General features: G+C 37.3%; 2 protein-coding genes across 19 annotated transcripts in view; one reads left to right on the top strand and one right to left on the bottom strand.

Annotated features, from left to right (window-relative positions):
* The window catches only part of LOC122720012 (microtubule-actin cross-linking factor 1, isoforms 1/2/3/5-like), a 79712-nt gene extending 67432 nt beyond the window's left edge, over positions 1 to 12280 (top strand). For 12 of the 17 annotated variants that reach the window (XM_043946403.1, XM_043946399.1, XM_043946391.1 and 9 more), the window contains 8 exons: positions 867 to 1018; positions 5279 to 5441; positions 6116 to 6253; positions 7850 to 8033; positions 8586 to 8648; positions 9102 to 9221; positions 9698 to 9757; positions 10160 to 12280. In XM_043946403.1, coding sequence (XP_043802338.1) covers positions 867 to 1018; positions 5279 to 5441; positions 6116 to 6253; positions 7850 to 8033; positions 8586 to 8648; positions 9102 to 9221; positions 9698 to 9757; positions 10160 to 10343 — 1064 coding nt within the window. In that variant the 3' untranslated portion in view covers positions 10344 to 12280. Of the gene's footprint in view, positions 1 to 866; positions 1019 to 2577; positions 2685 to 5278; positions 5442 to 6115; positions 6254 to 7849; positions 8034 to 8585; positions 8649 to 9101; positions 9222 to 9697; positions 9758 to 10159 lie in introns of all 17 variants that reach the window. The other 5 variants (XM_043946393.1, XM_043946397.1, XM_043946395.1 and 2 more) reach the window with 5 other exon arrangements.
* Positions 12281 to 12878: 598 nt separating this feature from the next.
* The window catches only part of LOC122720014 (formin-2-like), a 12435-nt gene continuing 8995 nt past the window's right edge, over positions 12879 to 16318 (bottom strand). For both annotated transcript variants that reach the window (XM_043946409.1, XM_043946410.1), the window contains exons 8-9: positions 13099 to 13352; positions 12879 to 13045 (exon numbers count right to left, since the gene is read on the bottom strand). In XM_043946409.1, the coding sequence (XP_043802344.1) occupies positions 12899 to 13045; positions 13099 to 13352 (401 nt within the window). In that variant the 3' untranslated portion in view covers positions 12879 to 12898. The remainder of the gene's footprint in view (positions 13046 to 13098; positions 13353 to 16318) is intronic.

Below are 16318 nucleotides of genomic sequence, written 5' to 3'. Positions count from 1 at the left end.
GTCACGGGTTTTCAAACGAGACGAATAGTTGACTTTCGACGTCGTCGCGATTCGCATGCCATCTGACGGATCATTTTTCACATCACGAGAATAGCTGCTATATAAGGGGAACCATAGTTGGATCGATCCGAATGAAATGAAAACGGTTTTTTTAAAGAAAAGAAAATATTCTTCGACATTTATTATACCGCGATTTTACTTACCTCTTAATTATCCATCTCTCTCTATCATCGGAATATAATACAACACTGTACTTTTTTTTCTTTTTTTGTTCCATTGTACACTCGCACATGACATACCGCGTGCGCTGCTATCATTGCCTCTCCGTTAATCGCTACAACTATTTAACCTTTTGCTACTGTATAATGATACCATTCTCTACTCTCTCTCTCTCTCTCTCTCTCTCTCTCTTTCTCTCTCTTTCTTTCTACTTCGATTTTCTGTTTGCACGATAACACAACACCTTACTACGATAAAACTCGATTGTTAAATTCTTTGATCCAACGCTATTGATAACGCGCATGATTATATTCGATATATAACGCCGCTCTTACATATTCTCTGATCGCTTTACATATTCGTGTATCTCTCTGATTTACACTATGTTTCCTCTGCTATTTCTCTCGGTTATCCATTAATTACACGCTCTCTGTATCATATCATTCTTTTTTTATTCTACGCTCGTTGCTCTCTCTGTCTCTCTCTTTTTCTTTCTCTCTCTTTGTTTATATATATATACATATATAAAAAACATTACTTTGCCCATGCGCCCGCTCTCCGCCCCCCGCCCTTATTATTTCGCCACCCCGCAATACATGTCCCGTAACGGCTTTCCTTCTAACTTGCGTGCACGCAACACACTGTAGCCAAGGGAAGAACGAATATCGAGCTGCGAGAGCAATTCATATTGGCGGACGGGGTCAGCCAGACAATGACGGCGTTCAGATCGAAGCCGAGCCCTACCTCCACGTTGCAGCGTACCCATATCTCATCCGCGAGTGCCGGACCCATCACCAAGGTAACGAATGTGTGTGTCACCATTCTTCTCCCTCCCTTCGATCGATCTTATACGATTTATCGTATTTATCGTATTATCGAGATTCCAAAAGAGTGCTGCGAATCTCTCGTTGTACGTAATACGAGATTAGGGGATCGATCCTAGGGAGAAAACTTGGAGGCCTCTTTCACGTACGAATTTTTTTATTTTTATTTTACAATTAAGATAAGATAGACGTTGATTCGATCGACAGTTTTATACGCGTGAACGAGGCTTCGTTCTGAAAACTCTCTTTCTGTCCATCGTGTCGCGTGTCTCGAGTCACGCCAAGGTCGATTCGAGGAAAATATAAACACAAATATTGGATCGTTCGTTGATCCGTTCAGCCGCCGGAAAGCCGATCGATGCACCACGAGAGAATCACGTTGTTTTCTTGGTTCTCGATATCGATCGCACGCATCCTTTCGTCTCTCTCTCTCTCTCTCTCTTTCTCTCTCTTTCTCTCTCTCTGACTTTTCTTCGCTTCGCCCGATCCTTTTCTCTCTCTCTCTCTCTCTCTCTCTCTCTCTCTCTCTCTCTCTCTCTCTCTCTCTCTCTCTCTCTCTCTGGTCTTTCGGCTAGTTCAATCTCGACAGTCGTACTAAGGTAAGTAACCGCCTGATCTGACCCTGAAGGAAATCAAGGATTATTTTGTTTTTCCGATCCTGATTCGTATTTTTTTATTTTGTAATTTTTTTATTTCTCGTATTTTTTTTTTCAATCTTCGCATGCGAGCATGCCATGCTTTCGATACGGTAGCAATCGCCGCACCTAGAGCTACCTTTATATATATACATATATATATATACATACATACTATGTATATATTATACAGCCCTGCCAATGCACCTTCGAGGTAGTGCGCTTTCGATCATTCTCCCTCTCTTCTCTCCCCTTCCTCTTCCGTTTATCATTTTGGATCCATTCCGAAGAGATCCCTTTTGGGTTTTCAGTTTTCCGCCGAATGTCCTCCAACTGTGACCCCACTAGCAGCCACGCTGCGATGAATGCGCCTTCGAAATTCATGTTTCGGGATTCAACGGGTCGTGCAACGAATCGGAAATCGAATCCCTTCCGGCGGGAGTTTCGTACCGCCCGAGGGAATTACAGAGTAGCTCACCTCAGGAGATGCGATTTCACGAGATTCTATTTCTTCTTTTTTTTTTTCTCTCTCTCTCCTTTTTTATATATATATGTGTGTGTACTTTTTATCGTTTGTTTCCCTCTATTTTTTTTTTTTAAATTTATTTTTCTATTATATTCTGTTGTACGTTGAATCCGACGGCTCGAAAGATCGTAGCCGTCGTCCATTTTTGGACAATTTTGTTATTCGATATTGATAGAATAGAACGTTGATGGAGCTTTCGATCGAACATTCGATCGGGAAGATCGAAAGCTTCGTACGTTCGTTCGATCTTGGATCAAAAAAAAAAAAAAAAAGAAAGAAAAAGAAGAAACGTAAAAAAAAAAAAAAAAAAAAAAAACGGTAATCTCGCAACAATAAGATCGGTGTATTCCTAAACTTTTCGTTTATGGTGTAGCGGAGGAGTTTATGAGCCAGCTGACGCCGATTTTTGAGAGTTTGAGGCAAAAGGAGGACCTCCCGTGCTCGTATCCCCTCCACATGCACGCCCCCTCTTATCATTGGGTAAATAAGAAAAAAAGAAAAAAAACTCTGTCTACTCTTTTAATTTCTGCTGTCGATGGTGTGATGTGATACGCGTGTTTGTATCGATACCGTTGTATTAACCATTTTTTTTTTTTTAGTTTATTCTTTCCATCATCATCAATTTTCTTTTCTCTTCTTCGTTATATTATATCTTTCCTTCCTTTTTTTTTTTTTTTTTAGTTAGTTCTTGGGTGATTTTCTCTCTCTCATTCATTCTCTCTCTCTCTAAAGTTGTGCGCTTGTCACGTGTGTACCCCTTCCCTTTGCATTGTATCACGACCAATGGAAACGTTGTTCACGATCTCAACGCCCGTTCACATCTCGTACCTTTTTTTTTTTTCTGTCTTTCTCTCTCTTTACCTTCGAGTTATGCGCCGTCGCACCGTTACCGTGACACGTTCGCGATTATCGCGACGAAGAGCGTCATTTAGCCCGCCCCCCTCACCCCCCACCCCTCGGCTCATACCATCAAAGCTTTAAAAACTCGGAGAAATCATGCATGCGTTAGAATTGGTGTAGTTTAGTCTCTTTTCGTTCCGTTTCTATACACGCGAGACGTGTATAGAAGCGCGTGTCTGTACTCGAAAATGCGCATGCTCTGTCTTTCGAACGCGATAGAAAAATAATTTTCGTTGCGATTCGAATAATTCGCACGGGGGGAAGGGGATTCGATCTCTTTTTTTCTCTCTCTCTCTCTCTCTCTCTTTCTTTTGTTTCTCGTTTTCATCCACGCGCTCGTCCACGTCTGATTTTGCCGTCACTTCTTCTCGAATTTATTTATCTACCGTTGGATGATGCCTCTCGAACAACTCCTATCCCCTCTCTCCCCCTTCTATCGAAGGACGAGCAACCGTTACAATCCAAAAAACGATCGGTATCCTCGACTTGTTCGACGGGATGCTTCCTCCTGGAAATTTTTCTTTCATTATCGATTTCGAGTTAGTCCACGATTCTGTCTACGATTTATCACAATATTCGATTCGTTGTTCCCTGGATCGAAGGTCGGGAGTGCCGAACGTTAGAGAAACGATATGATATATATATATATAAATAGTTTTCGCGCGTATTCGCGGATTAGTGTGTACGGGTGAACTGTAAGAAAATTACTCGATATTGTGCATAACGATCTCTCCTGTATTGCTGTATTATTGGTGCGTGCATAGTGGCGTTGATCGGAGATACTTCGAATCACCATAAGCTACTATATCTGTCCCAACTTCCTCTGGTAAGTTTGCATGCATCTCTTTTTTTCTCTCTCTCTCTCTACCTCTCTCTGTCTTTCTCTCCATCCTCGGTTAAACGGTGTAAGAATATTTATTCTCTGCGTCGAACAATCTGTTCATCCGTGATCTTTTTTTTTTTTCGTTTTTTTCTCTTTCTCTCTCTCTCTCTTTCTATCTGTCTTTCTCTCTGTACACTCTTTCCTTCGATAGATCGATCGGTTTCTAAATTGATGAAAAATTCACGGTGGCGTTGAAAGGTTGTAAACGAACGACCGAGCAGGAAATGGAAAAAAAAGAAAAAGAAAAAGATTTTCGCCGCAAAGGATTATTCTTCCTGCAAAGGATACGACGCGGAATCCACGCGACGCTGAAGGAACGATTTTTTTTTTTTTTAATTAATTCTTTGCGCTCGACGATATTCTTTCAGTCGAGATGATTTCGCGATGACAAGTGTGATTACAGATAAAATAATTTTACACGCTTCATGCAGTAAAGAAATAAAGAGATAAAGAACGTGTTCGCAGATCAATATTGCGCTCTTATTGATTCGGTTAGATTGAAATCCAACAATGAATCGCTCGAGTTGCCTCATAATAAAATTAGGAATATTATTATTCCTTATTTCTTTAAAATATAATGGATTGAATAACTATGGAAATATATATATCATAATACAAGATAACTTAAAATTAATCCATCAGTGACTAGATTGAAGTATCCGCTAGATGACGAGTTTTGCGAATCAAATATGGCGGTAAAAAAAAAGTAAAAATTTCTACTTTTCATGCGTTATATGGAACGATTGTGGAATCGTTTGATTTACAAAAAATTTATCGATAATTTTATAATGATTTAAATCAAAATAGACGAATTTTTCGAGATGTTATATTACAAAATTTCGAGATTTAAATACTTTTTAAAAAAATTCGCAGAATATTTTCTCTGATCTGTAAAACTCTTTAAAAGATAGAATTAATTCAAGCAATCGAAACAATCGAAACAATCGAAACAATTATTTCCTATACATTTGAAAATTTTCTCAATGCGGTTAAAATACATATTATTCGAACCACGAATTGAGAATCGGCTCTCGAGCGTGCAAAATTCCTTCGTCTCGGCGACAAAACGAAATCGATCGAATATTTCCTTCCGCCTCGCGATTCGACGTCAACGTTTCAACTAACACCACTCTCTTCTCTCTCTCTCTCTCTCTTTCTCTATCCATTTGCGTCACTACTCTGCCTCCTCTGAAGTAGAACGCATCATCATCATCATCGTCGTCTTCGTCTTCGTTGCCATCGTCGTCATCCACCGTGTTCGTTTACCAGAGCTCGATTTTATGTCGCGTAGGTGAGGGAGCGAAGCGCGCGAAGCGTTCCAATGGGACAATCGCGGGCATCCCGCTCCTCGCTCAGCGCCGGCACGCCGGACAGCCTGAGCGACAACGAGAGTTCCTTCAAGATTGCCTCGGCAAGGAAATCGAGTACACCGTACAGAAGCACAATCACACCTGGTAAACCATATTTCTTAATAATATTTCTATATTCTAAACATCATTTATTTCTTAACCCTTTGCTCTCCACCCTTTGACTCTCGGTCATCATTGGGATCGTTGCGGCAACTTGATCGCCGACGATATTTATTTATGTTTAATTTTTTTGGAATATCGCTTCATAATCGCATTCCTAAGTTCTTTACGTATAATCTTATGAGGTGTAGAATAATATATTGTTAAATGGCTAGATTTTTTATCTCGAATTAAACCGTGATCGTGACATCTTCGATCGTGGGAATAGAAATATTATTTTCAAAATTTTTGAGATTTGTAAGCATGGAATACGATAATGAAATTAGTTTAAGCGAAGATGAGTTTGATTTTTCGTTATTGAATGACAAAATTATTATTCATTTATATTATAATATATTTCATATATATTCGTATATTATTAATTTTGTTTTTTTATATTTAAAGGTACATAAAATATTAAAATATAAAAATTTAATGCGTTAATTTGTGCGTGAAATTATTATAAATTAGCTGTAAGAAATTCCACCAAACGCGCCAAACGCGCGGGTCCGAGTCCGGAATTGTTGGTTCGATCGAGCGAAACAGGCCTGGAATGCAAAGGGTTAATAATATCGAGAAGTAAATCGTGAATTCTTATATTGGTAAATTTGTTTGTATAGGAGGTAGTCGACCGTCCTCGAGACCGGCTTCGAGACCAGCATCCAGACCAACCAGCAGACCCGGAAGTAGACCGGCGTCCCGACAGGGAAGCAAGCCACCGAGTCGATATGGATCCACTCAGTCGTTGGACAGCACCGGTAAGCGATTTCAACGATCAGTGAATTATATTCTTTGACTATCCTTGGATCGATGCGTTGATTCACTATATATATATATTGCCATACGTGTAGTTTTGACTATAAGAGAAATAGAAAATGATTAAAGATGTTGAAAGTGGTGAAAGTGGAACGAAATTAATTTTAGGTTGCAGCTGCTTACGATAAAAAATTTATGCGACTTGGCGGATCCTTAAATATTGAGAGAAACTATCAATTTTGATTCATTTCTAGTTGAATAAGTTTAATGCAAAAGAAAGTAATTGTTCTATTATTATACCAAAATTCCGCTATTCGGTCACTTTTGTCTCTCTATTAGTTCGAATACGGGAGTCTTTGTTGTATTTTAGCTTTCAATTTTATTGGATTGAATTATTTTGATGTAACTTTATAAGTGAAAATATATTAGGCGCACGAATAAGTTCTTTTTGTTTTTCCAAATTCAAGATTTTATTACGTAAATCGGGTAGAAGATTACAGATTTCAAAATATTCTCTATAACCTTTCCCCATTTGATGAGGAAATTATAAATTCCATCCCCGAAGAATCGATACGGTAACGATTTATATTATTTATTTACGTTTGATTACTTTAGAATAAATTTACGTATATATAGAAAATTACGAAGCAAAAATTTGATACGTAAGATATCAAGATGTAAAATTTGTTTATTTACGTTAATTTATATTAATTTGTGAAATCACTTTAATTCTTTAATCCTATAATATCGTGAGAGACGTGGTACGACGATCTGGCCATACGCGATAAACGCTTATCAATTTTCTTTTCGCCATATTTTGAGCTGCAGGTATATTTTCTTGAAAAATACTAACACATTGCGTACATTGGGTCACGAGATATCTCATTTTAACATTTTTTCGACTCATTCGACGACTCGAGGAATTAAAAAAAACTCGAAGCAATAATAGAAAAAGACAAGAAGAAATTCCCGACAAAAATGTAAAGTCTGTTCGTCGAATGGAAAAAAGAGCGAAACCATTGCACAAAGGAGAATGCTTCATCGGATATCATATTCTGAAGCATTATTTGTAAAACAAATAATAATTAATCGATTTATTTATATAATAAATAATACTTAAAAAATTCTACATAATAGATGTATAAGAAATATATAATAATATTTAAGAATACTTTATAAACGTGAGTTAAAAAGTGTATATATGCGTGGTATACTTTTTTTTGTAGCACTTAAAAATATGCGAACCCTGGAAGCTTGTTAAGCAAGCAGACGTACACAATGTGTTAAAATTATTAGAATATTAGAAAGGTACCCTTAAAAATCGTAGAAAAAGAATATTAAGCGTTGTTGATGAAAGTTCTGCTAACATCGCGAAAAATAATTCGCTAGATGTTTCAAATAGCGATAACAATTCTACGAAAACATTATAAGCGACGAACGGCCAAACCGTGAAATGGCTCGATCGATATTCTCGTTGTATATAGCACGCTCCACTGAACTTAAATCACAAAGTTAACTTAAATCGTCTCGAGTTCGACCGAACAAAAAGAAAAAGAACCGCGAATTATTTCTATAAATATGTTTTTTCTTTTTCAAAGACGAGTCGACGAACGTGAGCCGTATTCCGCGAAGAACGGCGGTGAGCACGACGGGAAATACTCCTACGTCTAGCAGGCACAATAGCGTTTCAGGGAAACGGCTTGGAACGCCTGTGAACGGGTCGAGTTCGCGGCCCCGAACACCCACAGGGCTTGTTAGCCCCGCGAGTGGTGTCCCATCCAGGTAACTGTAACGCTTTAATTTCTAAATAGCACTCTCTTACGTGTGCGTATACATCCGAGAAAAAAAAAATTTTTTTCATTGAGATTATCTGCGTACGACTAACTCGCATCTTGTCCAAAAGTAAAAGAGAGAAAAGTTGATTTTTTTATCGCATCGGTTCGATCATAAGATACAAACGGAGCATCAACCACGATCGTACGTATTAACTTAAACATTGCATTTTCGTAATTATCCATGGATGATCCTTGGAATCGGATCGACGATTGTCCCTCCCGTGTGCTGATGAGATGAAATATTTCGTTTCCCCGGCATTTTTGATCATCCTTTGTTTATTTTCTTTTTCTTTTTTTATTTCTTTATCTTTTTTTTTCTTCTTCCTCTACTTTTTCCTCTTTTTCGAACGAAACTCGCGAGGAAGATATATACATATATATATACATTTTATTTATTCATTTTTAGAATCTTAGAACCACGCCTGATTAACCATCTGGTTCTCACGTGTCGGTTAAATAACGACAATTAACATAAATTTGGTTAATAACATTTTTTTAGGTTTGGCACGATCCATAGAGCTTCGAGCATTCCAACCCTGACTGGTGTCGGCACACCGATCAGGTAAACTGAATTAACGAATTATCGAAATTGACGAGGGGTAAAATTGGCGGGGGATTTGGCTTTAAGCTTCTCGCTCGCGGCGAGTTTAGTCCATCATCTAACCAATTTCATTCTTTCGAAATTCATCTTAAGCCCAGGTGCTTTCCAATCCTAACAACGACGAATAATCGTAGATACAAAACTCTTGGTAAAATTTCTTTTAAAAGAGGGGTTGGAAAACGCCTGATTTCGGTGTTTCAATGCTCGCGGCAATGGTGAAGGTGAATTAATTTTTCTCGTTTTTCCTTTCTTTCTCCTTTTCTTTATTTTTTTTTCTCTTCTTCTCGTCAAAAAGAAGAATATCGGTTTATTATTATTATTAACGAAAGGGACGCGCGTTAGAAAGAATCCGCGCCACGATTCGAATCGATTAACAAAACACTGATTAATTGGATGGTGATGGGTGATGTTTAGCCGCTCGAGGATCCCCGTGTACGTGGGCACGGATATTAAATCCCCACAATCGACGACCAGCAATATTTCCACTCATTCTACGCAAAGCAACCACTCGACTGTTTCTACCGATTCTACCGGGTATGGACCCAACTTTTCTCCCCCCACTTTTAACACTCTTCTCTTCTCTTCTTTTCTCTTCTCTTCTTTTCTTTTCTTTTCTCTTCTTTTCTTTTCTCTTTGCACCTCTTTGCGTTGTGTGTTGTCCGTGTGTCCGTTTGCATGCGCAAACCACAAGCGTGTATTCGTTTTTCTTCTCGCTCTTATTTATTATTTCCCTTCCGTTTAGAACGTAGCAATTCGTAGATTACGAATTTTTAAAAAAACCAAAAACCACGTTGCGATCGATCGTGAACGTATCGGCATCGATGCGTTCGCCTTCGATTTTCCCGCGTTTTTTTTTTTTTTCTTGGTTTCACAGCTACAAGCTTATTACACACACACGCGCGCACACATTTTATTTTTTAAACGGCCGCGTATTAACCGCTTCCTTCCACCATCAAATGTCGTGTTATATAATCCAATGTCGTGTTTGTTTTTTTTTTCTAACACCGTAGGAGCAGCTCGATGTGTACAAATTCAGCCACTAACACCTCGTCGGCCGTTAAGCAAGCTAGGTAATCATCGTTTCGGTTTTTGATTCCATCCTTATCATTATTATTATTATTATTATTATCATTATCATTATTATCATTATCATCATTATTATTATTATCATTATCATTATCATTATTATTATCATCATTATTATTATTATTATTATCGTTATTATTATTATTATTATTACGATACATAAATTGTGGATCTTTGTCGCGATCGCGCGTACATTGTGAGACGAACCGGGCCAATAAAGTCGAAGGGAGGGGGGGGAAGGGATGTTCGACCGCGATATATGATAATTAAAAAAAAAAAAAAAAGTAAAAAGAAAAAAGATCGTAATCTTGATTCTAAATCCGTTTAATTTATTACATTTCGAAACGCTGATCCCAGCCTTTGATCTTTTTACCCCATCCCTTTAGAACGAGGACACCGTCCAGTGGATCGAGCACGCCACTGCCTCCATCGTTGAAGCTGTCCAGGAAGCCTTCCGGTGCATCGGACACATCCGTCTCGACGACGACAACGACAACGACGACGACACCCGCCTCCCATCGAAAAGGAAAACCGACCCCGGTCGATCAACGCGCGCCCTTCCGTTTATAGTAGTCGTCACAGCAGCTCGAGATAAAAAAAAAAAAAAAAAAAAAAAATAGGCAATAAACGGCGGCCGGTTATGCTTCGAGGATCGAGAATATTAAATCGAAAGATCAAAAATCGCGCGCGCCTGCGAGAGCGCTATTTATTAGGATATTCTAATGATATATATATAAATAATATATAAAAAGGAAAAGAAGCATAAAAAGAAAAAAAAAAAATAATGACTCTTCGAACGAGAGGGGTCGCCCGAGAGAGGTTGGTTTGTTGCTTGCTATCCCTCGTTGCCAATCGTTGCCAAGCGTTGCCAAGCGTTGCCAAGCTTCTCTCTTTTCCCTTCCCAGCCTCGAACGAACAAATTAACGAATTAACGATTAAGGAGAAGGATGAGAAGAAGGAGGAGGAAGAGGCTGCCCCTCTCGGGTATACGCCCCGAATCGAGTATAAAAAAGAGCTTATATAACACAATTGATGAGATATTTTGTAAAAAAGAAAAAAAGTATAGAGGAAATGACGATTACGATGACGACGATGAATGGACGCGCGTTCGAATGAGAGTGAGAGAGAGAGAGAGAGAGAGAGAGAGTGAGCGCGCGATCCGAAAAAAAAAGGGAATAATTGATCGCGATAACCGCGAACGTCCGTATAATGTACGTAAATAAATCGATACGTACGAGGGGGAGACGTTCGCTCCGCGAATATTATGACGACGACGACGATGACCGAAATGAATTTAACATTATTTCGTAAATAAGTTTTTCTTTACCGAAAGAATTAGCTCGTAACGATTAATTGTAATTGTAATTTTACGTTATCCATAGGGATTATTACTACTACTATTATTACTACTACTATTACTACTGCTACTACTACTACTACTACTACTATTACTACTACTACTAGGTTTTTACCGGTCGTAACACAATCGAAGAAACGAGCGTTTCATGTTCGCGGGTGTAATGCGTATTCACGAATCACGAGATCGCCGACTTCGTCGATTCGATCGATTCTTTCTTTTTTTCCTCTTCCACGTTTCTTTTCCACGTTGTGTTTCTCTATTTTTGTTTTCCGTTTTTTTTCTTTCTTTCTAATTACCATTCGTTAATCACCGCTCCGTCTCTCGTTTTTTCACTTTACGATAGAGAAGAAGAAAAAAGGGCCCCTACGGAAGAGAGCACGATCGATATCAAGAGAGAGTGAGAGTAAGAGAGAGAGACGAAGAAATAAGCATCGTGTAAATAATGCTCGATCCTCCTCCGAGTCGGTATCGCGCCGGGAACTCCACTCCGCGAGTAAGACAATTTCCTAAAAGAGAAAAAGAAAAAAAGAGAAAAAAAAAAAAAAAAGAAAGAAAAAGACGAATTTAACGCTACTATTTACACGCAACACGATTGCCTTAAGTCTGTCGCCGTAAAACCGCTTTTGCGCGAAATCGTACCTGCCTTACCGAAGTGAGCCGACCAACGGATGAACCGAAAGGGCCCTTGAACCAAGTTGTTATCGGCCGAGCGAACGAAATAATGTACGAACATAACCTGTGTTTCGATGTCCGGTGGAAAAAGAAGAGAAACCAGTTCCAAGCAACCAGTCTTGTCGGGCTTTACAAACGGTGTAAATCTATTTTGCAAATTTCCTAGCGTTTTCTCCCTTCCTCCATCCCTTTTTCTTCCTCTTTTTTTTACATTTTAGAACGCGCGCGCGAGAGAGAGAGAGAGAGAGAAAGAGAAAGCACGATTCGAGTAACGAACGAACGAACGAATGATGCGATTAATCTATTAACTATTCTTAAATGTTTAATCTCTGTTTTCCGCTTTACTTGAAGGTTCTGTATCGTCGCTATTACTAATTGCAGTGGAAAAAAAAAAATATACGCAAAACGCACACGCATTTGACACCAAAAAACAAAAAAAAACAAAAAAAAAAAAATAATACGAAAAAAATGAAAAGAACGACGAAAGATCATTTTCCACTTCCATTTCCTTCTTTTTCTATCCGAGAATATACGGTTCGAGCGGGGAGGGAAAAAGAAGAAACGAGGAGTAATTCATGTAAAAAGTAACGTTTATTATAATTATCCGAATATTATTTCACTCGCGGAACAATCGTATTTACAAATTATAACAAATTATATACGCAAACTTAACAACAAGCCTTATTTACAATATTACAATTCAGATTCTCTCGTATCGATTCTTATCTATCAGTAATCAATAATCGTTATTCGATTCGAATTCGATGAAACTTTAGTGCCGTAGAATAATAATAATAATAATAATAATAATAATAATAATAATAATAATAATAATAATAATATATTAATAATAATAATATAAATATAATAATAATAATATAATAATAATAATAGGACGGATCGAACGGAACGGACGATCGATCCAAAGAAACTGTCCTCGTATTACCATACACAACCGGTATATGTGTAGCGTAGCGTGGTATACCGACCAATCCTCGCTCGAACACCGCTCCGATTAAATTGAAATCGCGTTGTCGATTTCAATCACCCACGCATATATATATATATATATATTTTTCTTTCTTTTCCTTTTCTACTTTCGCGATAATTTTTGAAGCCGTGCTTTCAACCCTGTTGCACTCAATTTCAACTTCTCCACCTTCGTCTTGTTCTCGTACTTCTTTTTCATCTCCTCCATCCGTTCCTTCTTTATTCGTTGCTGCTCCTTCTTCCAAATATCCTGTAAACGGGACGCTTAACAAATGGAGAATAGGTTAGAATCTTCGAAATTACCTTGAAATCCTGGCAGAAACCTAGCCAAAGGGAAAAGAACGCGTTTGGATCGGCCGCGTCGAGATTCGTCCCTTTGGGCTTGTATTGGTAGAATTGCATCACAGCCTTGAATTTTCCCCTAGCCTCGAGCAGTGCCTGCTGCTCGTTGGCCAGTTCTGTTCTCGCCTCCCGAAAGAACGCGTCCATTTTCTCTTTGAACGGGGCCGACGAATCAGGATCCGCTTCGACCACGGCATTGCATTTTTCGATACAACCTTGTGTGGACAAAAAAATGAGCAATAGAATAATAAAGAGATATGGGAGAAAATTATATTAGGATGTCCCATAAGTTTCTTTCGCACTAGGAATAATTTTAACTGGCTATTTTTATACGAGTGTGTGTGCTTATCTGTTAGTTGTTTGTAGCATCGGTTTTTAGTCGTCCCAGAGCTCTTTCAAACGCGATTGGCTGTCGCCATATTCGTCCATATTCAGTGACAGGAAAAGTTCTCGTCGAGCACGAGTGACACTTATTTGACTACTTACGAAGGATGTTCCACAGTACGTAATAAAACTATTTGAATTGTTATAAAAGTAATACAAAAATGGTTTATTAAAATTATTTAGAATGAAAATTAATATGATATTTGACCTCGAGAAGAACATAAATCTATAAATGCTGCTGCTATTGATATCGATAAAATTAAAATTCCAATTCCTCAAATTCTATATTTAATGGATTATATAAATAGAATTCAAGATTTACGAATTATATATTATGGAATAATTTATATTTATCCTTTAAAAAAGATTAATATTCTGTACAAAATTGAAGTCGGTCGGGACAATTTGGATGAAAAATCGTTGACCGTTATATGATTCGCTAAGACATAACTCTTCCATTCTTCTTTTCGACATTGGAACGAATCAGGGCAGAAATTTTTAACAATTATACCACTCGTTACTCGATCAAACGTTCGAAGAGTTGTTCATGTACACTGGTGAGGACCTCAGCAATGTAATAAAAACAAATGATGCGGAAGATTATTTTTGCTTATTATTATATCACCAACGACTCGCATTAACAAAATATAGATGTGAATACCTAGCAGAGTATGCTTGGTACAGTGGCGCGCGTGGTCTGAAGATTTCATTGGAACGCGTTCAACGTGTTAAGACATTTTTCTACACCGTTCAATATGAATAGTCAAAGGAAGCATTTGCAACATGTTAATGCTTAGTTGCTTTAAAAAATGATACTGCAGATTAGATTTGTACCGTTTAGAGAATGGTGGCTACGATTTTATTATTACATCCATGATTGGTTTAAGGAATTTAGAGCTGGCAATTTTGACTCGAAAGGTGAAGGATACACGGATCTTGTCAAGGCTATCTCGCTAAAAATCCGCGAGATAGCGGATGCTACTAACATTTCCAGGAAAACAATAGATCAGGATAGGATATATCGATCGATGTAAGGTTTCCACAGTTATTGACGGAATCGTGTCTCTACGTGCGATTTGCTTCTCCAGCGACATGAAAGAGGAGATCGTTTCTTAAAAAGGCTTGTCACTGGAGACTTGGATTTTGTACCAAAATATGGATCGAAAATGCATTTGATTTAAGGATTAAATAGATTCAGAAGGATTCAACTGTCTTCGAAGGAGGATTTCATTATCGAATAAAATTCAGATGTCGCTCTATACTCCGACTACTATACTTGTTCCTGTCGTTGAAAAATTCTCTCTGTGATAAACAATTCGTGAGCGAAGTAAATAAATAATATATAAATAAATAATATTCTTTAGTCCATTTGGTGGGATTGGAAAGATATAGTTTACTATGAGTTCCTTCCTCAAGATGAATCCATCAATTCTATAAAATATTGCGATCTTGATGAATTGAGAGCCGCCATTGCGGAAAAACAGCCAGAATTGGCGAACTGAGACAATGCAAAACCGCACGTTGCAGTGATTGTAAGAAAAAAGTTGTTACAGTTTGATTGAGACTGAATTTGATTATTTGTTCCTGTCGTTAAAAAATTCTCTCCATGATAAACGGTTCCTTGAGCGAAATAAAAATGCACCTCGAGGAATATTTTTGCGAGTAAGCCAACAATTAGCAGAAATATTGTATATTCATTTCGTATGGGAAAAAGACACCTAATAATTTTTTTTCCCTTATAATAATTTTTTTCCCTAATAAATCAGGTCCAAGATTACCGTTTCAAAATATTATTCTCTATAATCTTTTCCCATTTTGTGGGTAAATTATAAATTCGAAAAACGACAATGCAAAACGTTGCATCGAGGAGCTTCTCGAGGGATGTAAGAATATCAAGAAAATTATGAGATACCCTAATAATTCTTTCTCCCTTTTCATTTTCCAAATTCAAGATTTTATGACATGCATCGGTACAAGATTACATCTCAAAATATCGTTTTCTATAATCTTTCCTCATTTCATGGATAAATTATAAATTCCAACCCCAAAGAACAACAGTGCAAATCGAGGAATATTTTGCCTTCAAAAATTTTGGAAAGAGGGAACAATGAGGCTCCTCGAGAGATGTAAAAATATGATAGAGCAGAAATATCGTGTATTTCATATGGAAAAAAAAAAAAAAAAAAAAAAAGAAAGGAACTTATAAACCACCCTAATAATTCTTTCTCCCTTTTCGTTTTCCAAATTCAAGATTTTATTACGTGAATCGGGTACAAGATTACGTCTCAAAATATAATTCTTTATAATCTTTCCTCATTTGATGGATAAATTATAAATTCCAACTCCGAAGAACGACAATGCAAAACGTTGCATCGAGGAATATTTTGCGAATAAGCAAAATAATTTTGAAAAGAGGGAATTTTGAAAATAAGACTCCTCGAGAGATATAAAAATATGATAGAGCAGAAATATCGTGTATTTCGTATGGAAAAAAAAAAAAAAAAAAAAAANAAAAGAAAGAAACTTATAAAACACCCTAATAATTCTTTCTCCCTTTTCGTTTTCCAAATTCAAGATTTTATTATTGAAAAAAAAATATGATAGAGTAGAAATATCGTATTTCGTGTATTTCGTATGGAAAAAAAAAAAAAAAAGAAAGAAACTTATAAAACACCTTAATAATTCTTTCTCCCTTTTCGTTTTCCAAATTCAAGATTTTATTATTGAAAAAAAAATATGATAGAGTAGAAATATCGTATTTCGTGTATTTCGTATGGAAAAAAAAAAAAAAAAAAAA

This window comes from Apis laboriosa, unplaced genomic scaffold (assembly GCF_014066325.1).
Source record: "Apis laboriosa isolate Shangri-la unplaced genomic scaffold, ASM1406632v1 scaffold9_cov152, whole genome shotgun sequence".
In the NCBI taxonomy this organism is placed as follows: domain Eukaryota; kingdom Metazoa; phylum Arthropoda; class Insecta; order Hymenoptera; family Apidae; genus Apis; species Apis laboriosa.
This window is presented reverse-complemented; position numbering and strand designations above follow the sequence as displayed.